Source organism: Bidens hawaiensis, unplaced genomic scaffold (genome assembly GCF_021521415.1).
Source record: "Bidens hawaiensis isolate Kalapana, Puna unplaced genomic scaffold, B.hawaiensis_p1.1 tig00010636_1, whole genome shotgun sequence".
Classification (NCBI taxonomy): Eukaryota; Viridiplantae; Streptophyta; class Magnoliopsida; order Asterales; family Asteraceae; genus Bidens; species Bidens hawaiensis.
This window is the reverse complement of record NW_027491815.1, coordinates 141326-158445: the sequence shown is the minus strand read 5'-3', so window position 1 is coordinate 158445 and position 17120 is coordinate 141326. Positions and strand designations below refer to the sequence as shown.

At 35.1% G+C, this 17120-nt stretch overlaps 2 protein-coding genes across 2 annotated transcripts; one reads left to right on the top strand and one right to left on the bottom strand.

Moving 5' to 3' along the window:
• The first annotated feature begins 3771 nt into the window (after positions 1-3771).
• LOC143535813 (uncharacterized) lies at positions 3772-9734 on the top strand. The gene is made up of 6 exons (XM_077029956.1): positions 3772-3882; positions 4532-4596; positions 4676-4920; positions 8356-8427; positions 8510-8572; positions 9288-9734. The coding sequence occupies exons 1-6, from the start codon at positions 3773-3775 to the stop codon at positions 9330-9332; spliced, it is 600 nt and encodes a 199-aa protein (XP_076886071.1). The 5' UTR covers position 3772; the 3' UTR covers positions 9333-9734.
• Positions 9735-12508: 2774 nt separating this feature from the next.
• On the bottom strand, positions 12509-16349 carry LOC143535812 (oleoyl-acyl carrier protein thioesterase 1, chloroplastic-like). Its single transcript, XM_077029955.1, has 7 exons — positions 16080-16349; positions 14495-14628; positions 14301-14414; positions 14128-14223; positions 13951-14038; positions 13801-13869; positions 12509-12957 (listed from the first exon to the last, which is right to left on the bottom strand). The coding sequence occupies exons 1-7, from the start codon at positions 16251-16253 to the stop codon at positions 12706-12708; spliced, it is 927 nt and encodes a 308-aa protein (XP_076886070.1). The 5' UTR covers positions 16254-16349; the 3' UTR covers positions 12509-12705.
• Between the last annotated feature and the right edge of the window lie 771 nt (positions 16350-17120).

Here is a 17120-nt window from a genome sequence, read left to right as displayed (position 1 = left end):
TAGCAAACACAACCAAGAATCAAGTAAGGTTGCAAACGAGCCAAGCCGCTCAGGAGATACTTGAGCTAAAATCGATAAAAAGCTAGAAACAATCCCAGCTTTTTCGAGCTTCTCAAATAAAACTTGTTTAGTTATTGAGCCCGATCAGGCCGAAGCTTGTTTAGGCTCATTTAAGCTACTACACGAGCTCAAGCCGAGCTTAGACTTGCTTAAGGTCGTTCTCAAAAACTCAAAAGTATATAAAAACAATAATTTAAAACAAAAATAAATTAATTAATAAATAATAAACGAGAAAGAAAACTCACTCAGCTCAACTCAACTCAACTCATACGAGAGAAGTAGGGGCTTATTTTTAGAACCAGGTTTGGTTATCGAGCCCGAGCCTTGTAAAAAAAGCTCGTTTAGACTCATATATTTATAAATTTTATCTATTTTGACCGTTCGACCGTTTTAGGTTTTTCTCAAAATATCAAAATATATAAAAGTAGTTTAAAACGTATAAAATAACAATAAGCTCAAAACAAGCGCTCGAGCCTAGTGAGTTCGAGAGAAACACGGGCTTACTTTTAGACCCGGGTTTGGATAACTTGCCGTCGACAACAAGAGCGTTGGACCCACCAGTTCCGGTGGAAAGTCCACGTGACGTAAAAAACGATATCAACGAGTTCCATGTGACAGAGGAAGCAATAAGATCAACTCCTCTGCTAATGAAGTGTCCGTTTAACTTAACCGTCTTAGGATCCAACCCGAATGTCCGGGCTATAGACCCGAGGTCCAGTCTCTGTTCGTCGTGTGCCACCAGCTGAGCCGCCGTTGACGACGACGGACAAAACAGGTTTACTGTTCGAGGCATGTCTTGTTCTTTGCTTTGCAAATTCTCAGGGCTTCTGGATGTGTCCTTAAAACAAGTTATTATTTATTATATAGGCGGGGTTAGAAGCAGGGGTTGTTTGTACCGTACAAGTCTTGAATGCAGTAATTAATGTTAGTACTTGATGACAACCGTTCGTACTGATTTTGACGTTATAAACCTGTCTCACCAGGAACATCATCAACCCAAACGCTGTCATCACCAATGTCATAGCATCTACTTGTTGGTAATTTCGAACTTCAACTCACAAGGCGGTGAACTCGTGGGACGAATATGGACAAACATAGCATGGATGGTTAAGTTTCTAATTGTATTATAATTAAAATAAGTAATGTTTTGGCTAACAATTTAAGTTAGTCTATATAAACTAAGTAATGGTTATACATTATAGAATGCACATGTGAGGTGCAACCGAGTTAACGTTTATCCAAAGTCAAACCGAGTTAGAGTTTGAGATATAGTAATTAGTTTTTTGAGTTATATATCTTATAATTAATATAAATGAGACTAATTCACTTAGCTTGTGTTTGTTTTATCGATTGGGACTTGACTACCACTATCATCGTTATTGCACCCACCTCTTCTTCCACGGCCACTATTGGCACATCTCGACATAATTGTTGTTGCTGACCCGCTGCAACTCATCACCATTATTGTCACCGCCTCTAATGAAACTGCTTGATATCCATATCTCGTATAAAGTGAACCATAAATTTTGATTCATCACAATCAGATATTTTTTTACCCTTGCTTAGTTAGTCATTCGACTTGGTGGTTTCAGTGGCTTTGTTAGGTCCTCACGTTTGGTAGTTATGTAAATTGTAAGGTGAAGGGTGACCTCAAACCCTTATTCAAAGTTACTTATGCTGCTGGAGTGCTGGGCACCTTTACACATCCATAGAACCATACCTTTAAATGTTTGAACTTGTATATATGGGCATTTGGTAATGTCTTGATGTTTTTCCACATTTATATGCATCTAGACGGACTAGACCTGTCAATGTTCATTGTAACAAATGTTTATAAACATACATCCGTAGCATCATTGTTAAACGCTTAAACACGACATTAAATATTTAAAAAGGATAGTGATCATGCCATTAACATTAGGGGTGTTAATCGGGTCAACCCGATCGGGTTTCGGGTTAATCGGGTCGGGTTAGTCGGGTTTTCCTTAAAAATATCTAACCCGTAACCCGACCCTATTAAGGTTCGGGTTGGTCGGGTTCGGGTTAATCGGGTCAGATTAGTCGGGTCAATCGGGTTGACCATGCTACTTTGTAATTTTAAATTGATTTTTGTGTTTGTAACTTGTAGGCTGCAAAATTTCTCATTCCACACAATTTTCAATTTCTTTTACAAGTAGTTGCCTTATATATAGCCACGTTCGTGTTCGTTCATTTAACTTTAAACGAACACGAACATTTAATTGAATAAATATGTGTGTTAATGATCATTGGTTAAAAAATAAGCATGTTTATGGTCATTTGTTTAAAATCTAAACGAATAGCTCCCGAACATAAATGAAAATAATTTAACAAAGATAAACGAACATGAAGGAACATATATATACATATATTAACCAACACAAACATACATAAACGGACATAAATGAACACATTTAAATAAACACAAACAAATATAAAACATTTAGGGTGATATAATTTCTTACTATAAATAATATCTAATAATTTTCTTTTAATATGTAAGCGAACATGAACGAACGTAAACAAACTTAAATGAACGATCCAAAACGAGCATTCCCGAACATAGATGAACGAGTGAAACATGTGTTCATGTTTGTTCGTTTACACAACATAAATGAACTTTACACCGAACGGTTCATGAGCAAACAGAATAATTAACTCCTCTATAAAACTTACATTACTAACTTTTTAGTGCTTATTTCACCATTTCATCATCGTATTTGACGGTAAGTATCACCACTAATCAGGTTATTCAGGTTAACCCGAAACCCGACTTTTTTTCCAAAAATGAACCCGAAACCCGACCCTATTAACAATTCGGGTTATTCGAGTTAACCCGGTTAGTACTTTTTCACCTTATTAACCCGACCCTAATTAGCTTATTCGGGTTCGGTTCGAATCAGGTTAATCGGGTTCGGGTATTTTGGGCACCCCTAATTAATATCAACACCCACCAACGTATTGACATATTTTATAAATGAAAAAACAAACAATGGACGGGGCAACCCGATTCGCACCGGAGCCCAAATGTATTTAAATAATAATAATAATTATTAATTTATTATTATTGGAACGCCCTGCTTGCGGTGCGCACATATAATGTATATATGTGTGAACCCTTGGGTGGGCAAAAGTAAAATTGCACTAATTTTGATGTTATTTTACTAATCACGTGAAAATAACGTTAAAAGTGGCGGAAGGTTAATCAGGCATCATGTGGTGGCGTTGATAGCCGAAAGACAAGGGCACATGCACCAATCAGCCGGTGTCCCGATGATTGAGTGTTATGTGTCTTATGTCCAAGGCTTGATTCAAAACTACTATCGAGCCGGGGGTCTCACTGGAAGCAGCCAGCTCTATCTCTATGGGATAGAGGTAAGGCTGTCTACATCTTACCCTCCTCAGACCCTACCATAGCATTGCTATTGGTGGGATATAATGAGTACGACGATGATGATGAATTTATTATTATTGGATCCATCTTCTCCAGTGTCCCTGTTAGTCCCCTCGAATTCAATCAATCAATTAATCAGTTATCATTCATCATCATTCTTCTCTCTTTCGAATTAACAGTTATCTAACACATGCTATAATTATAAAAGGGGGCTTTACTTTAGGGTTAGGGTTTTATTATCCGTATTATTAGTACTATTCTTATTCTTCTTCTTCTTCTTATTATTATTATTCAGAAAGAATGTATGCTGATCGTGTGGACTCAGCACCCAAGAGTTCTGTCAAAGACCGTCTCAACGGCGGAACCCTAGATACTTCCGCCCGCCCTAAACAACTACTTACCGGCAAGAGGTTTTTTGTTAAATTATTATTCGCCTTTTATCATCAACACTATACAATTTATTTACTTTTTCTTGTTATAATTTGAAATACACTAGCTTTATTTATTATTGAGATTTTTTTAGAATTTTGTTACTAGGATAGAAAGGTATTTTTGTTCAGATTATTGAGGGTAATATTAACAGACTGCGTTTATTAGTTTGCCAATACACTTTTCTCATCTTTTAAAAAGTGCGCTTTAAGTGCAAAGCGATACAAGGCGACCAACGTCCAAAAAGCGCACCTGAGGTGCACACTTTTTGTACATGGGTCATTTCTATGCTTCAGAATGTTGCACTTGCACCACATGCTTTTTAGGTTGTACATGTAGGTAATTTATATACTAAATCTTTTATAAAGCTTATTAATAGCTAAATGTATGTTGGGTACGGGATGCTATATAAAATCCTATGAGATATCTAAAAACCTTGCGCCTCGCGTACGGAAATAAGTGCTCGTTTTTAGACCTGTTGCTTTTGCGTGCTTCTCTTTTTTTATTACCAAGCATCTTGTAGGGACGTTTTCGTGTCTTTCTTAACTAATTGTATCAATAAAACCTTGAAAATAACAATTTAGAAAAAAAAACCTTACTTTACTTGAACGAGTTATTTTTTTGCTTCAGGCAGAGGCAGGATGACGACAAATGGGAGCATGATCTTTATGAACGAGCTGATTCACAAGTATCAAGTAGAAACTATGAATTTGATTATCTCACGTCTTACTTTGTTATTATTGTTACTGTTATTGTTATTATTAGTTTTTTTAGATCGCAGAGTTGGTGACCGTGACCTTCGTTTAAAGCTTCAAAAAAAGAGCAATCAACGGGTACCTGTCGGTGTAAGAGATCTTCGTGAAAAGCTTTCAGGTATAACTTATTCACAGTCAACAGTAGCTGCTCCAGCAAAGGTGAAAGCAGCCCCTGAGAGCAGGAAACCTGTTATTAGAAGTGTTATAGCTGAAACCCGTCCAGAGACTAAAAAAGTTGCTAGTACTGTTTCCAAGAAAAAAAAGGTATGTTACTGGCTATTTTTCATTCTTTACAAAAACGGGATATGATTATACAAGTTATTTAATCTCAATAGTATTGTAGTGCGTTAATAAAAAGATTTAGAAGGTTTTATTAATACACTTTGTGACTTTTGATTCACTTGATCCGACAAGTTATATTATCTCAATAATATTTTTAAGGTTTTCTCTTTCTGGTAATTGATAAGCAGAATGGTGTTTTTCCTTATACTGTTACTGTCACTAATTCTTTTGCACTAACCTTTATATGCACATAAGCCATGGTTGGATTGTTTTTATATGGTAAGTAGTAACACTGCAACTTAATTAAAGCCATGAGGGTAATATTCAGTGCTGTACTGAAAGGTTGATACTCAGAAGTTAAAGCCTTCAGTTGGGTTAAGATATCCATTATTTTAGCTAGAGGTGGCAAATTGGGTGGGTAGGGAACATGTCAAAATGGGTACTTGAATAGCTCGGGTGGGTTAAGATATTCACTATGTAAATAATTTTTGTGTTAAATCTGTCCGATTTTACCGCTTTTCTTTTTAGCTATTTTTTCATTTTACCGGCTTGACCTCCTAGATATATTTACATCACATGAATTCAACCCATTCGTAAGTAAATGTGTAAATTGCTCCTTCTACATTTAGCCTAAATCTTGATCTCTTTAAGGGTTTTGGCTTCTTGCAAGCGGATTAAGGGGCTGTTTGGCAAATGCTGAATCATTAAGTGCTGAACCATTAAGAGGTCTGAATGTTAAGAGACTCTGAATCATTAAGTGCTGAACCTATAAAGTGTTGTTTGGTTGGACATCTGAATAACTACACAGAATGACTATTTTACCTCTCTGAACTATTTTGTGCCGAATGAAATGTATATGTATAGTCAGAGCTACTAATAACTGTACCAAATGACCAAACTTTTATTATAACCAACCAAAATACATCTTAAACAAGTTTTTATTATAACCAACCAAATCCAAATTACACAAAAACCAAACAAAAAACAAACTTACAACCTATAAACCTAACCACCCATAACTTTTAGCAACAAGCTCAATCCACACAAGTACAACCAAAACTAAACATCTCATCCTAACAAAATCTAAAGGATGAACAAACAAATAGCGGATCTTCAAGGTCTTCAATTGTGTGCACCAATATAGCACATCCCTGCCACAAATTCTTCACATATCTAATCCAAATATTCATATTAATATTTTGTTTGTGTTTGCAACATACGCATATTGTTAAATTCCATCCCCACCTTTCAAATATAATATAAAACCTCATCAATATTTCTAAATAAATACTTGAAATAAGCATTGATACTGACAACTTCCAACTCACCCTTTGCACAAATCAGTATCATTTGCAATGTTATTGTAACTAATAACAGACCACATTTGTTTTTAAAAGCAATATAATACTTTAAAGTGTAAATATTTACCAATAAGCTCGTTTAGACTTGTCTAAATTGACAAACCTGATGAAGCTCGATATATGAAGCACGAGTCTTGAGTTCGTTCAACATATATACACCCCTCCATGTTTAAGAATCCTACAAATAAAAGAACAGATGCTATGATTATAATTTGCAATAACATGTAGAATATAGTATTCATTTACTTGTGAACACTAATAAAGGTAACACTTTCTAATATGTGAATTGCACTAACCATCATAGCCGCAAAAAGTAACAAGGTATAGTTGGGTTAAACCAAGTCCATAACATGACCATAATGAGGACCGGGACCTGCCGTTGTGCGACGACTCTGCGCAAAACAATTGCAGCAGCATGCCTTTAAAAAATCAGCATGTTAGCACTTTATCTTTGTAATATTTATAACCCTTATATATTGAAGTTTTATACAAAAAATAGAGTTTGATAAAAAAAAGTTGCAGCAGGCCCGTTTAAAAACAGTAGCAAAAAACGTGTTTATACCCGAAAATAGGAGGTTGTGTGAAAAAAAATGAAACAAGGAGTTAAGTAAAGTAAAATGGTAAACTTTTAGTATAAACCGTAAACCAAACCGTCCGTCACGGTTTGAAAACTTTGAAACCGATCGACGGAATACTTCTATAGAAACCGATCGCAAAACCAAACCTACCCCATAATATAAACACGAACACAATATACATGACCAACCCACTTTTTTCAACCCTTTTGAAGAAAAACATAATTGAAGCCCTATTCTCTTACAATTAGGAATGATATCAATCTGATTAATCCATGTTACAAAATATAAACTCACAAACAGTTAACAGTATACATAAGGAGCAGATGGAAGAACAAAGCAAATTTGACTAGACCTTTTCCGTGTTACTGTAGAAAACGAAAATGAAATTGACAATCCAATTAAAACCAATGTATGAACCCTAAACCCCAAAATGGAAAAATACTAAACGTATAAAATAATAGATTCTGAATCATAAATCAAAACTGAAAGACATAGAAATTGAACCACATAAGCAAAATTACAATTAAATCATCTTAATCGATGGGTCTTCAATTGACGAACGAGGAAGTCTTGGTGAGCATATGTGGTCGGTGGTGGGTGGGAGGATGAAGCGTTGGTATCTGAAGATGAGGAAGAGGAAGGGTAGTTAGGTCTGAATGTCATTCAGATTCAATTCTATCGCTTAACGAATTAGAGGTTTCAAAAATCATTCAGATGTTTTTCTAAAAGGAGCCAAACACTCTGAATGTTCTTTGCATCTGGCGAGACAGACATATAGGTCTGAATGCTCTCATTAAGTGGTAGCCAAACAACCCCTAAGTCCGATTCTGGTCGATCATTCTTTTTTTTTTAATCTAGTTTTCAATTTTTATTTTCAGTGTTTACTAACGATGGCTTTTTTTATTAGCAATATATCTCACCTTCTTACGGTCACTGTTTTAACACCTAGTTATTGGACCCAGTGACAATAACTCTGTAAGAAGCTGCCCGCTGTTTCAGCCTGCATGAGAGAGATATTTCTAAGAATAAAAACCATAATTATAGTAAAATCTGAAATTAGAAATTAAAAATAAGGAACTTGTTTTTAATCATATTAAACACACAGACTCTTTTCAAAAGTTAATATAATCAAACCTTCAAAAAAATTACCGGTTTTGACATGTGCTCAGCCTGTCCAATTTGTCACCTCTAGCTAGAAGATTTTAGCACACAATTGCAGGTTTTGACATCTGAGTGTCAACCTAGCAGAATAACAATGGTATGACCTCATGGCTTTAATTAAGTTGCAACATAAACATAAAAACAGAACTGAACTCCCGATTTTACCCCTATTCCTTTTAACTTATTTTTTTTTTCATTTTACTGGCCATCTCTACTTTTAGCCTTAATCTTGCTTTTTCTTCTTAAAATGATTACTTATTCTTTCCAGTTTTTACTATAATGATGTTATTTTCCTTAGCAATATATCTCTCGTGCAGGTTGAAACAGTGGACACCTTCTTGCAGTCACTCGGTCTTGAAAAGTATTCAATTACATTTCAAGCAGAGGAGGTATGATTCTAGAACACTCCTTCATTCTCATTCCATCCCTTGACTTCTAGAACATGTAATGAGGTTTAATACATTTTTTTAGGTTGATATGACTGCACTTCTACACATGACTGATGAAGACCTAAAAGCTATAGGAATCCCGATGGTAAGTTTGTTTTTTTATTAGACTTTTAATTAACAATTAAACATCGTTGGTGTTTACTTGCATAATAATTAGTTATTATGGGATAATCTAAGATACCTAAGGGGGTATCATTTCTGGTTGGATGATTTGTACACGAATTTTCATTTTTTGAATTTTACATGTAATTAAGTGTTATACTCGATTAGACAAAAAGCAAAACACTTTATTTTTCAAAAAAACGTTTTAAGGATGTTTAATGCATTTTGAAACACTTTGAGCAACTTTTGAACTATTCTACTTAATATCATTATAACTGATTTTTATTTTCGGTTTCATCTTTAGAGAGTAGCCTAAACTCTAAACCGACTTTTGCTTAAATAAAAGATAATAGCGAAAAAGGAAAGTCTTATAAAGTCTATTTTGTATATATAAGTTATTTATTTCATTTTTTTTACAAGATGGGCCATATGTCTTTCCTTTGATTGATCCAACCCGACCTATTTTGACCCGTGATAAAAAGATACCCATTTCAACTCAAAAGTGACCCGTTACAGTTCGACCATTATCCACTCATTATGTGTACAGTATGTAGTGTGTAATATGAATTATGTCATTTAGAAGGTGCTAATTATTCAACATTGTGATGTCAAACAAGTTATTATTTAATCAAACCGAATGCATATGATGCTATTGAGTTTCCTCCTTTTCTTACTCGTTGATGATCTTATTTGTGTAGGGACCGAGAAAGAAGATCCTGTTGGCAATGGAATCTAAAGCATGAGCTCATGTTTTCTACTGAACTGGTATGGGTCTCTTTCGTGGGTTAGGTTCTTAGGCGTATTTATGAAGTCACATTAGTAGGATTAGAACCGTGCAATGACAATGTATCTGGTGTGCTCTATGATATAATGTTAATTTTTTAGATTAACCTACATTCAGTATGTTTGTGCCTTTGGTAATTCGTGTATGAGAAAATATAAAAAAGGAAAGTTATTGTTCACCTTCATATATTGTTTATAAAGAATGTCAAGACAACTTTATTGAAATTGATTTGCTTGAATTAGAATGGTGGTAGTCTTTAGCCTGTCTTGTCCCGATACTCGTAGCTATGTAAACGACTTGTAAAGGAACACAAGATCGTGTGACATTCCTCTGAACAATGTTCCTAGGTCAGCGTATTGACCTTGGCGATTAAGCGATTTAATTAGTCATTATCAATAATACTTACTTACGACCCTTGTACACCTAGTAGGACTTGTTACTTCTCTATTACAAAATACAAAATGCATATTTAGGGTGCATTAGCATTGTGTATGGTTATTGGTCATAAGAATTTTTTTAATGGGTCAAAGTGTTTTTTTTTAACTTAGAACGGGTCCAAATGTGTCTGTCGTCACCACGTACATGTCAATGCCGACACAGAGTTACCATCGCTGGCACTACATCGATCGTTGACGAAAAATCTGCCACTATCACCGGTGTTACATACTCCACGGCTGCCACCAACGTCGCCACTATCGTCGTTGCTATAAGGGCACCTACACCACCCTGTTTGCAACACTTAGTAATAAACAACATACATTTCATGTATTTAGTTTATACTCGAATACACGTTAATTTGAATATATACAAGGGGGTATTATTAGATACCACTATCGCAGTTATAACCATATTGATGTTGACGTCTTGATTCTCATTGGTGATAGGCGTAGCATGTGTCACATTCAACCTTTTCATATAACGATAACTCACACACCCTCTAACGCTACTTTTAAATTACACCTTTTCGACCCGAATGAGTTTGGCGTTATCTTTCTTCAGTTAGAAATTAAAGTTAATTTAAATAATGTCTCCTAAACGAAATTTATTAGCTATCATATTTCATAAATACTTGAATAATCTGGGAATAACCATTAGTGCATTACACAGCTAAAAAAACAAAATTTCTGAAAGTATGTGTGATCAACATGATCTGGTGCAATTTTCTTAAAACAACTGGTAACTTTTTTTACTACTAAATACCGATTAAAAATGTATCTTAAAATCATAAATAAATAAATAAGTTCATAATTATACGAATAGTTGATAAGTATACCATATGGTAATGCTTTTACTCCAGACAAGACGCGTTGTCCATCAAATGAACGATGAAATGTACAGCTCATACACGATACAAAAATAGTATATTTTGTTGTGTCGGATCATTAGGTTTTCCTAAAAAAGCGATTAGTAGTAGTTATTTGTGTTTAGAGTTTCAGGCTTAATCTAGTTATCATTAATGAGTTCTAATCGAAGTAAAATTTTGATGCAGAAATGCTTCTTTAACTAGTATGATAATAGGTGAAAAGAAATGAATTCAACCACTTAAGTTTCAGACTGGCACTATAAATATGAAGTCACAAAACCATATTATTTAAAGTTAAGAATAACAATTGTATCAATGGGGAGAGTTCATAAACCATTGCTCCTGTTTGTCACCTTTCTTATTGCTCTTTCGAGTGTTACAAGCGTGATCACGGCCCGATCAACAAAGTTCATTAAGCTCGATGAATCGAGTCGGTGGATGATGAGAAAATCGCTCATTTGATTCTCCATTTACCCGGTGTTCTGAGGTTCCCATTCTCAGGGTTCCCATTTGGCGGGCCTGGATGGGGTGGCTTTCCATGGGGTCTTGGTGGATGGGGCCGTGGCTGGCCCGGGGGTTTTGGTGGCTGGCCATGGGGTGGTCGTGGCGGTTTTCCGTGGGGTCGTGGTGGCTTTACAGGGGGTCGTGGCGGTCGTGGGGGCCGTGGTGGGTTCCCGGGCGTTGCGCAAGGTAATGTAGGTGAAGCTGGGGTGAATAATAAAGAGAAGTATGGAAGAAATCTATCACCATGATTGTGTATGGAAGTTATGAAGCTTATATGAAATAATGTTACCTCTTACAAGTTAAAAAGATTCATGTATCTATGTTTATGTTCCTGCTCCTAATCGGGTTGCTTATTGTTTATTGATATTAATAATTACATTTATAATAAATTATGCTTCTAATAATGTACCCAAAGTTTTGGCGTTAAGATTATTCTTGTTCTTTGAATTTTTTCTATATTTATGAATTATATGATCATTATTTAATAAGTGATTGTGATTTAACTTGAATACTTGATGATTTTATCTCATTTACATGTTGTGTTCTATCTGACTATCTCAAACGTATTCAATATAAGGTAGGTTAAAAAAATAGGTTAAACGTGTCAAAATTTTGAAAGTTATTAACAACTGTTAAGTAGTTCTTTGCTGATGAAATGAATATAATAATCGTTCAAAAAGTTATCACTCAGATTGTGTAAAGCTGAACTCACAAACTTCATTTAAGGGTTGCAACCAGTAAGCCAATGATGGTTTTAATAATCATAAGTTCAAACTCGAGTTTGTTTTTCGACTTCTCACAATCAAAATCATTTGAATAGATTTGGACCACACACAGAGATTCAAACTCTCAATATGTATAAGCAATTACCATGTCACATATGGTCAAAGTTTTAATTTTGCATAGCTACAGCTGTGTTAATAGTCAAACTTGTAATAATGGCGAAATGTGATAATACTTCTTTGTGTTCAATTTTTCGGGCTGGTGCAATCACCATCCATTTAGAACGAATCGTCATTGGCTATTAGAACGAAACGTCCTGTCTTCATAATTCATTGTTGCATAATTGATACTGAGCTCTAATCAAATGTTCATCCAACTCACAAAGACAAGAAGTATCAAACGCGTGCCACCAAACCATCCATGATCCATCTTCACTTTCAAAACAGTTGAAATACCCCCAAACCAATCCTTGATAGAACAAACTGATTTCGGAAACCAATTTGCCAAACTAAAGGATCAGTGGCAGTGTTGCCGAGAACCCGCTGAAGCAGAAAGCCCTGCCGAGCTAGAGATCAAGCCTATACCGACAACTGTTTAGTCTGAAATTTTATTTTTTTCAACTGTTTTTTCAAACATTTTATAGATAACATTCATATGGTTCTACAAACACAACACAGAAAGATTAAAACACGATACAAAAACCACTCTTCTGATTTTAAGAACCAGGAAACTATATGAAACAGATTAAAAGAAGAAAGAAAGAAAATGCAACAAAACAGCAAGACAAACATTAATTTACTTATTATTCTTTTGCTGGTTTTTTCCTCCATTCAGTGCGACCCCTGTTTAGTTCACCAGATGACCTTAGCAGATGCAAAAACTGGCTTAAATTTTCACCGTCAGGCTTCGAATTAGCACTACCGTTGGTTCCTTCCAAAAGTGATGATTCAGAACTCGTGAGGGAATCGACCACATCATCATGTTGGCATTCACGCCTGTAATCTAAGGTGATGGTTTGTAGTTCATGTGTGTCAATCACTTCTTGTGGGATGCTCTGTAAAAGAATCAAACTTATTAATATTTTTAGCTAGAGGTTATAATTTCAACCCGCTTACTTATCATGGGTCAACCCGTTTGATGTTTCATCTCTACCTAATCAAACGGGTAAAATAAAAAATGTTGCCTGAAATGGGTACCTCAAATGAGTCTTAACGGGTTTACATTCGACCAAAGTCTATATTTATTGAAATAATATTATTTTGTAAAAACATAAGTTAGGTGTTAAGTATTTATTAAAAGATGTAGAAATGGATGTAAAAGTGTTTTTGGATTGTTCCAATCTATTTCAACCCGTACAGAACTGACCCATTTCAAACAATCCAGTTTGACGGGTTAAAACTGTTCAACCCGAACATGAAGAATATATATATTCGTGACATATATCGTAACCCACACAGGCTTACAATCGGGTAACCCAGACACGATCCATTCATATATCTGAATGTGTCAAACGGAATGGCAGTTAGTGAGCAAGATGTTACATGCTAATCGGGTTGGTAGTTGTAAACAAATGGGTTGACCTGTTTAACCAAACAGGTTGGCGGATCGACATGTTTAAATACACAGATTAACCAGGTCATTCAGAACACAATCCCGTTTATTAAACGGGTCGTGTTCGGGTTGTACAAAAACCATCAAGGAAGACCAACACATTGGGAGATGACAATTGTCAATCCAATGGCCTTTAGTATAACTTTCTACGCATGTATATAACTTCTTATGTGACAAAACCAACCAGTATATACTCAGGACCAAATGCACCATATGCAGTAATGTAAAAGTAACGTAAAATACAATAGTATGAACAAGATATGAAACATTAAAATCTTTTACCAACCTCGAGAACCCATCCAATGTAGGTAACATTGTTAACATGCCTGTTCATATCCAGATCGGCTCTTCTTGGCTGCATAATCCAAAGTGTGTTAACTTCTTAACATTCATAACAGAAAAATTGAGCTTATATCTAGAACACATTTCAGTTTACCACAAGTCCTAGTGTTGAATATTCAGCAGGATCTTCCAGTTTTGCAATTTTCTTCAGGCTGTTGTTATTCTCTTCAGGAAATGCTAATCTAGAAACCCAAATATAATCCATCAGTTCAGTAAAACAAAAACCTTGTTATTCAGAGACATATTTTGTAATTATAATTGAAGAATTAACCTCAGTGTCTTGGGACAATATATTAAATATTCATCTCTTATATCATCATTGACTTTCTGCAGTCTTCTAGTATCTGAATTCATCATCACCCACTTGCTGCATGTTAATTTGAAATAGTCAGCTTACAATTATAATTCTATACTAATCATCTTGCATTTCATCATAAAACACACCTTGTAGCCCTTCCAATGACTTCACCATTGGAGTGATCTTTGATAATCCAATCACGTCTGGTTCCAATTCTTCCTTCACCTTGACACCAAGTCTCAATTTCAACCACATCACTCCTGTCAAATCAATATAAAATAATATTTCAAAAACAATAAGTTAGAATATAAGTTTAGGTTGAATTACTCCACAGTGTTACCAAGCAGGATATCTATAAATTTCAATATGCATTCGTGAAGTGACCCATATGAGATGCAATTTCCTCATAGTCGTTGTGGTTGCAAATCCATCGGTTGAAAATCCCACACTCTGAGCATGATTTCCTCCAACTTCCTACAATATGCAGAAATTCATGTATTAACAGGAAATTTGCGTTTTCTAATTCACGAATTACACCTAAAACATGCAGAAATTCATCATCCAAATATACATAAATCTTAATAACTTTCTTAACAAGAAATATGCATTTTCTAATTCACCAATGAAACCAAAAATATGCAGAAATACATCATCTAAAATTCTAAACGTATAAATCTTAATAAATTTCTTTACAGGAAACAGGCATTTTCTAGTTCACGAACAACGCCTAATATATGCAGGAATTCATCATCTAAACCTGTAAATCTTAATAAATTTTTTAACAAGATATATGTTGCATTTTCTAATTCACAAAAAAACCTAAATATGCAGAAATCCATCATCTAAATGTATAGATCTTAATAAGTTTCTTAACCAAAAAATTGCATTTTCGAATTCACAAATTAAACCTAAAATATGCAGAAATTCATCATCTAAATGTATAAATCTTATTAATTTTCTAAACAAGAAATATGCATTTTCTAATTCACCAATTACACCAAAAATATACAAAAATTCATCATCTAAAATTATACATTTCTATAATTTCCTTAACAGGAAACATACATTTCCTAATTCACCAATTAAACCTAAAATATGCAGAAATTCATCTAATTTCTTAACACAAAATATACATTTTCTAATTCATCAATTAGACCTACATATGCAAATATATATATATATATACACGTCTCTATAATTTCCTTAACAGGAAACATACATTTCCTAATTCACCAATTAAACCTTATATATGCAGAAATTCATCTAAAATTTCTTAACACAAAATATACAGTCTCTAATTCACCAAATAAATCTAAATATGCAAAAAAATAAAATAAAAAATTATCATCTAAATATATACATCTTAATAATTTCCTTAACAGAAAACATACATTTTCAAATTCACCAACTAAACCTAAATTACACCACCTCAATCACTAAAAACTATAAGAAAACACCAAAAACCTAACCCGCAACAAATTAACACAAAACACACATTTCCTAATTCACCAATTAAACCTTTAATATGCATAAATTCATCTAAAATTTCTTAACACAAAATATACATTCTCTAATTCACCAATTAAACCTAAATATGCAAAATAACAATAATAATAATAATAATAATAATAATAATAATAATGATAAAATAAAAAAAATTATCATCTAAATATATGCATCTTCATAATTTCCTTAACAGAAACCACACATTTTCAAATTCACCAATTAAACCTAACCAACACCACCTCAATCACTAATTATTACTTATTAGTTCAATATACATTTTCTAATTCACCAATTAAACCTATATAAGCATAAACACATCATCTAAGTATACACATCTTCATAATTACCTTAACAGAAAACACACATTTTCAAATTCACCAATTAAACCTAACTATTACTTATTAGTTAAAAAACCTAACCTGCAACAAATTAGCAATGGTCTCAACGGTAGCAGTCTTATTAATCCCAACCTCATAACACCTAATAATAAACCTCTCCTTATAACTCAATCCATCCTCCGTCAAACTCCCCATCCGTAACCGATCAGCTAGGCTTCCATCCACAGCCACACGCTCATCCGTCTTCACCGCCATTACCGGCGCACATTTCCGATACAACGACTGACACGCAAAACCGCTGCTTCTTCTTCGGCTCGAAACATCCACGGATCGGAAGTTAGGTACGGACCGAGTGGTCCCCACAAAGCCCAGTTGGACCCGCAAGACACACCTTGATGGGGTACGTCTGCGCAAAGACCAACTGGTTCCGCAAGACCCACCATGCTCAGAGAGATGAAGACCTTACACGCAGTAAGCCAGCTGTTCCCGCAGGAAAGCCTCCCTTGGTACAATACCCTGCCTGTTCCCGCAGCTATTGGTACAAGCTGAGAAGGAAGGCTACCCACACTAACAGTAAAGCTACACGCATAAGGCACTAACTCTTAATACTTCAGCAATGTCACCTGAAGAAGGAATGAGCAAGGCGGGAATATTCCCGCCCAAAAGAGCCAGTCCGTATGCTTCTGGAAGATCTTTTGTACTATACCTGCCAATGTATGGACAAAATAGACAAGATCTGACCAAAGCAGCCCATGAACCAATCACAGGGTGACAGCTCACCGACAATAGTACGAGGAGGAGCATGCTCCAGTACAAAATGTCACTATCAGCCGCTGCCTACCCACCAACCCTCATCGTGGCACGTACATAGCCTGTAGTTGGTGGAAAAGGAATAGTACACAGCCGGCCATGTCACTATCAGCCGCTGCCTACCCACCAACCACCAGCATGGCACGTACGTAGCCCACAGTTGGTGGAAAAGGAATATTATACAGCTGGCTGTACCTGCTTGGAAACCTACCTTCGGCTATAAATACTCCAACACCTTGGAACGGTATCAGGACAGATCATCTGATATTATCTTATCGTCTCTAGCTATTTCTCTTAATATACACTGATATT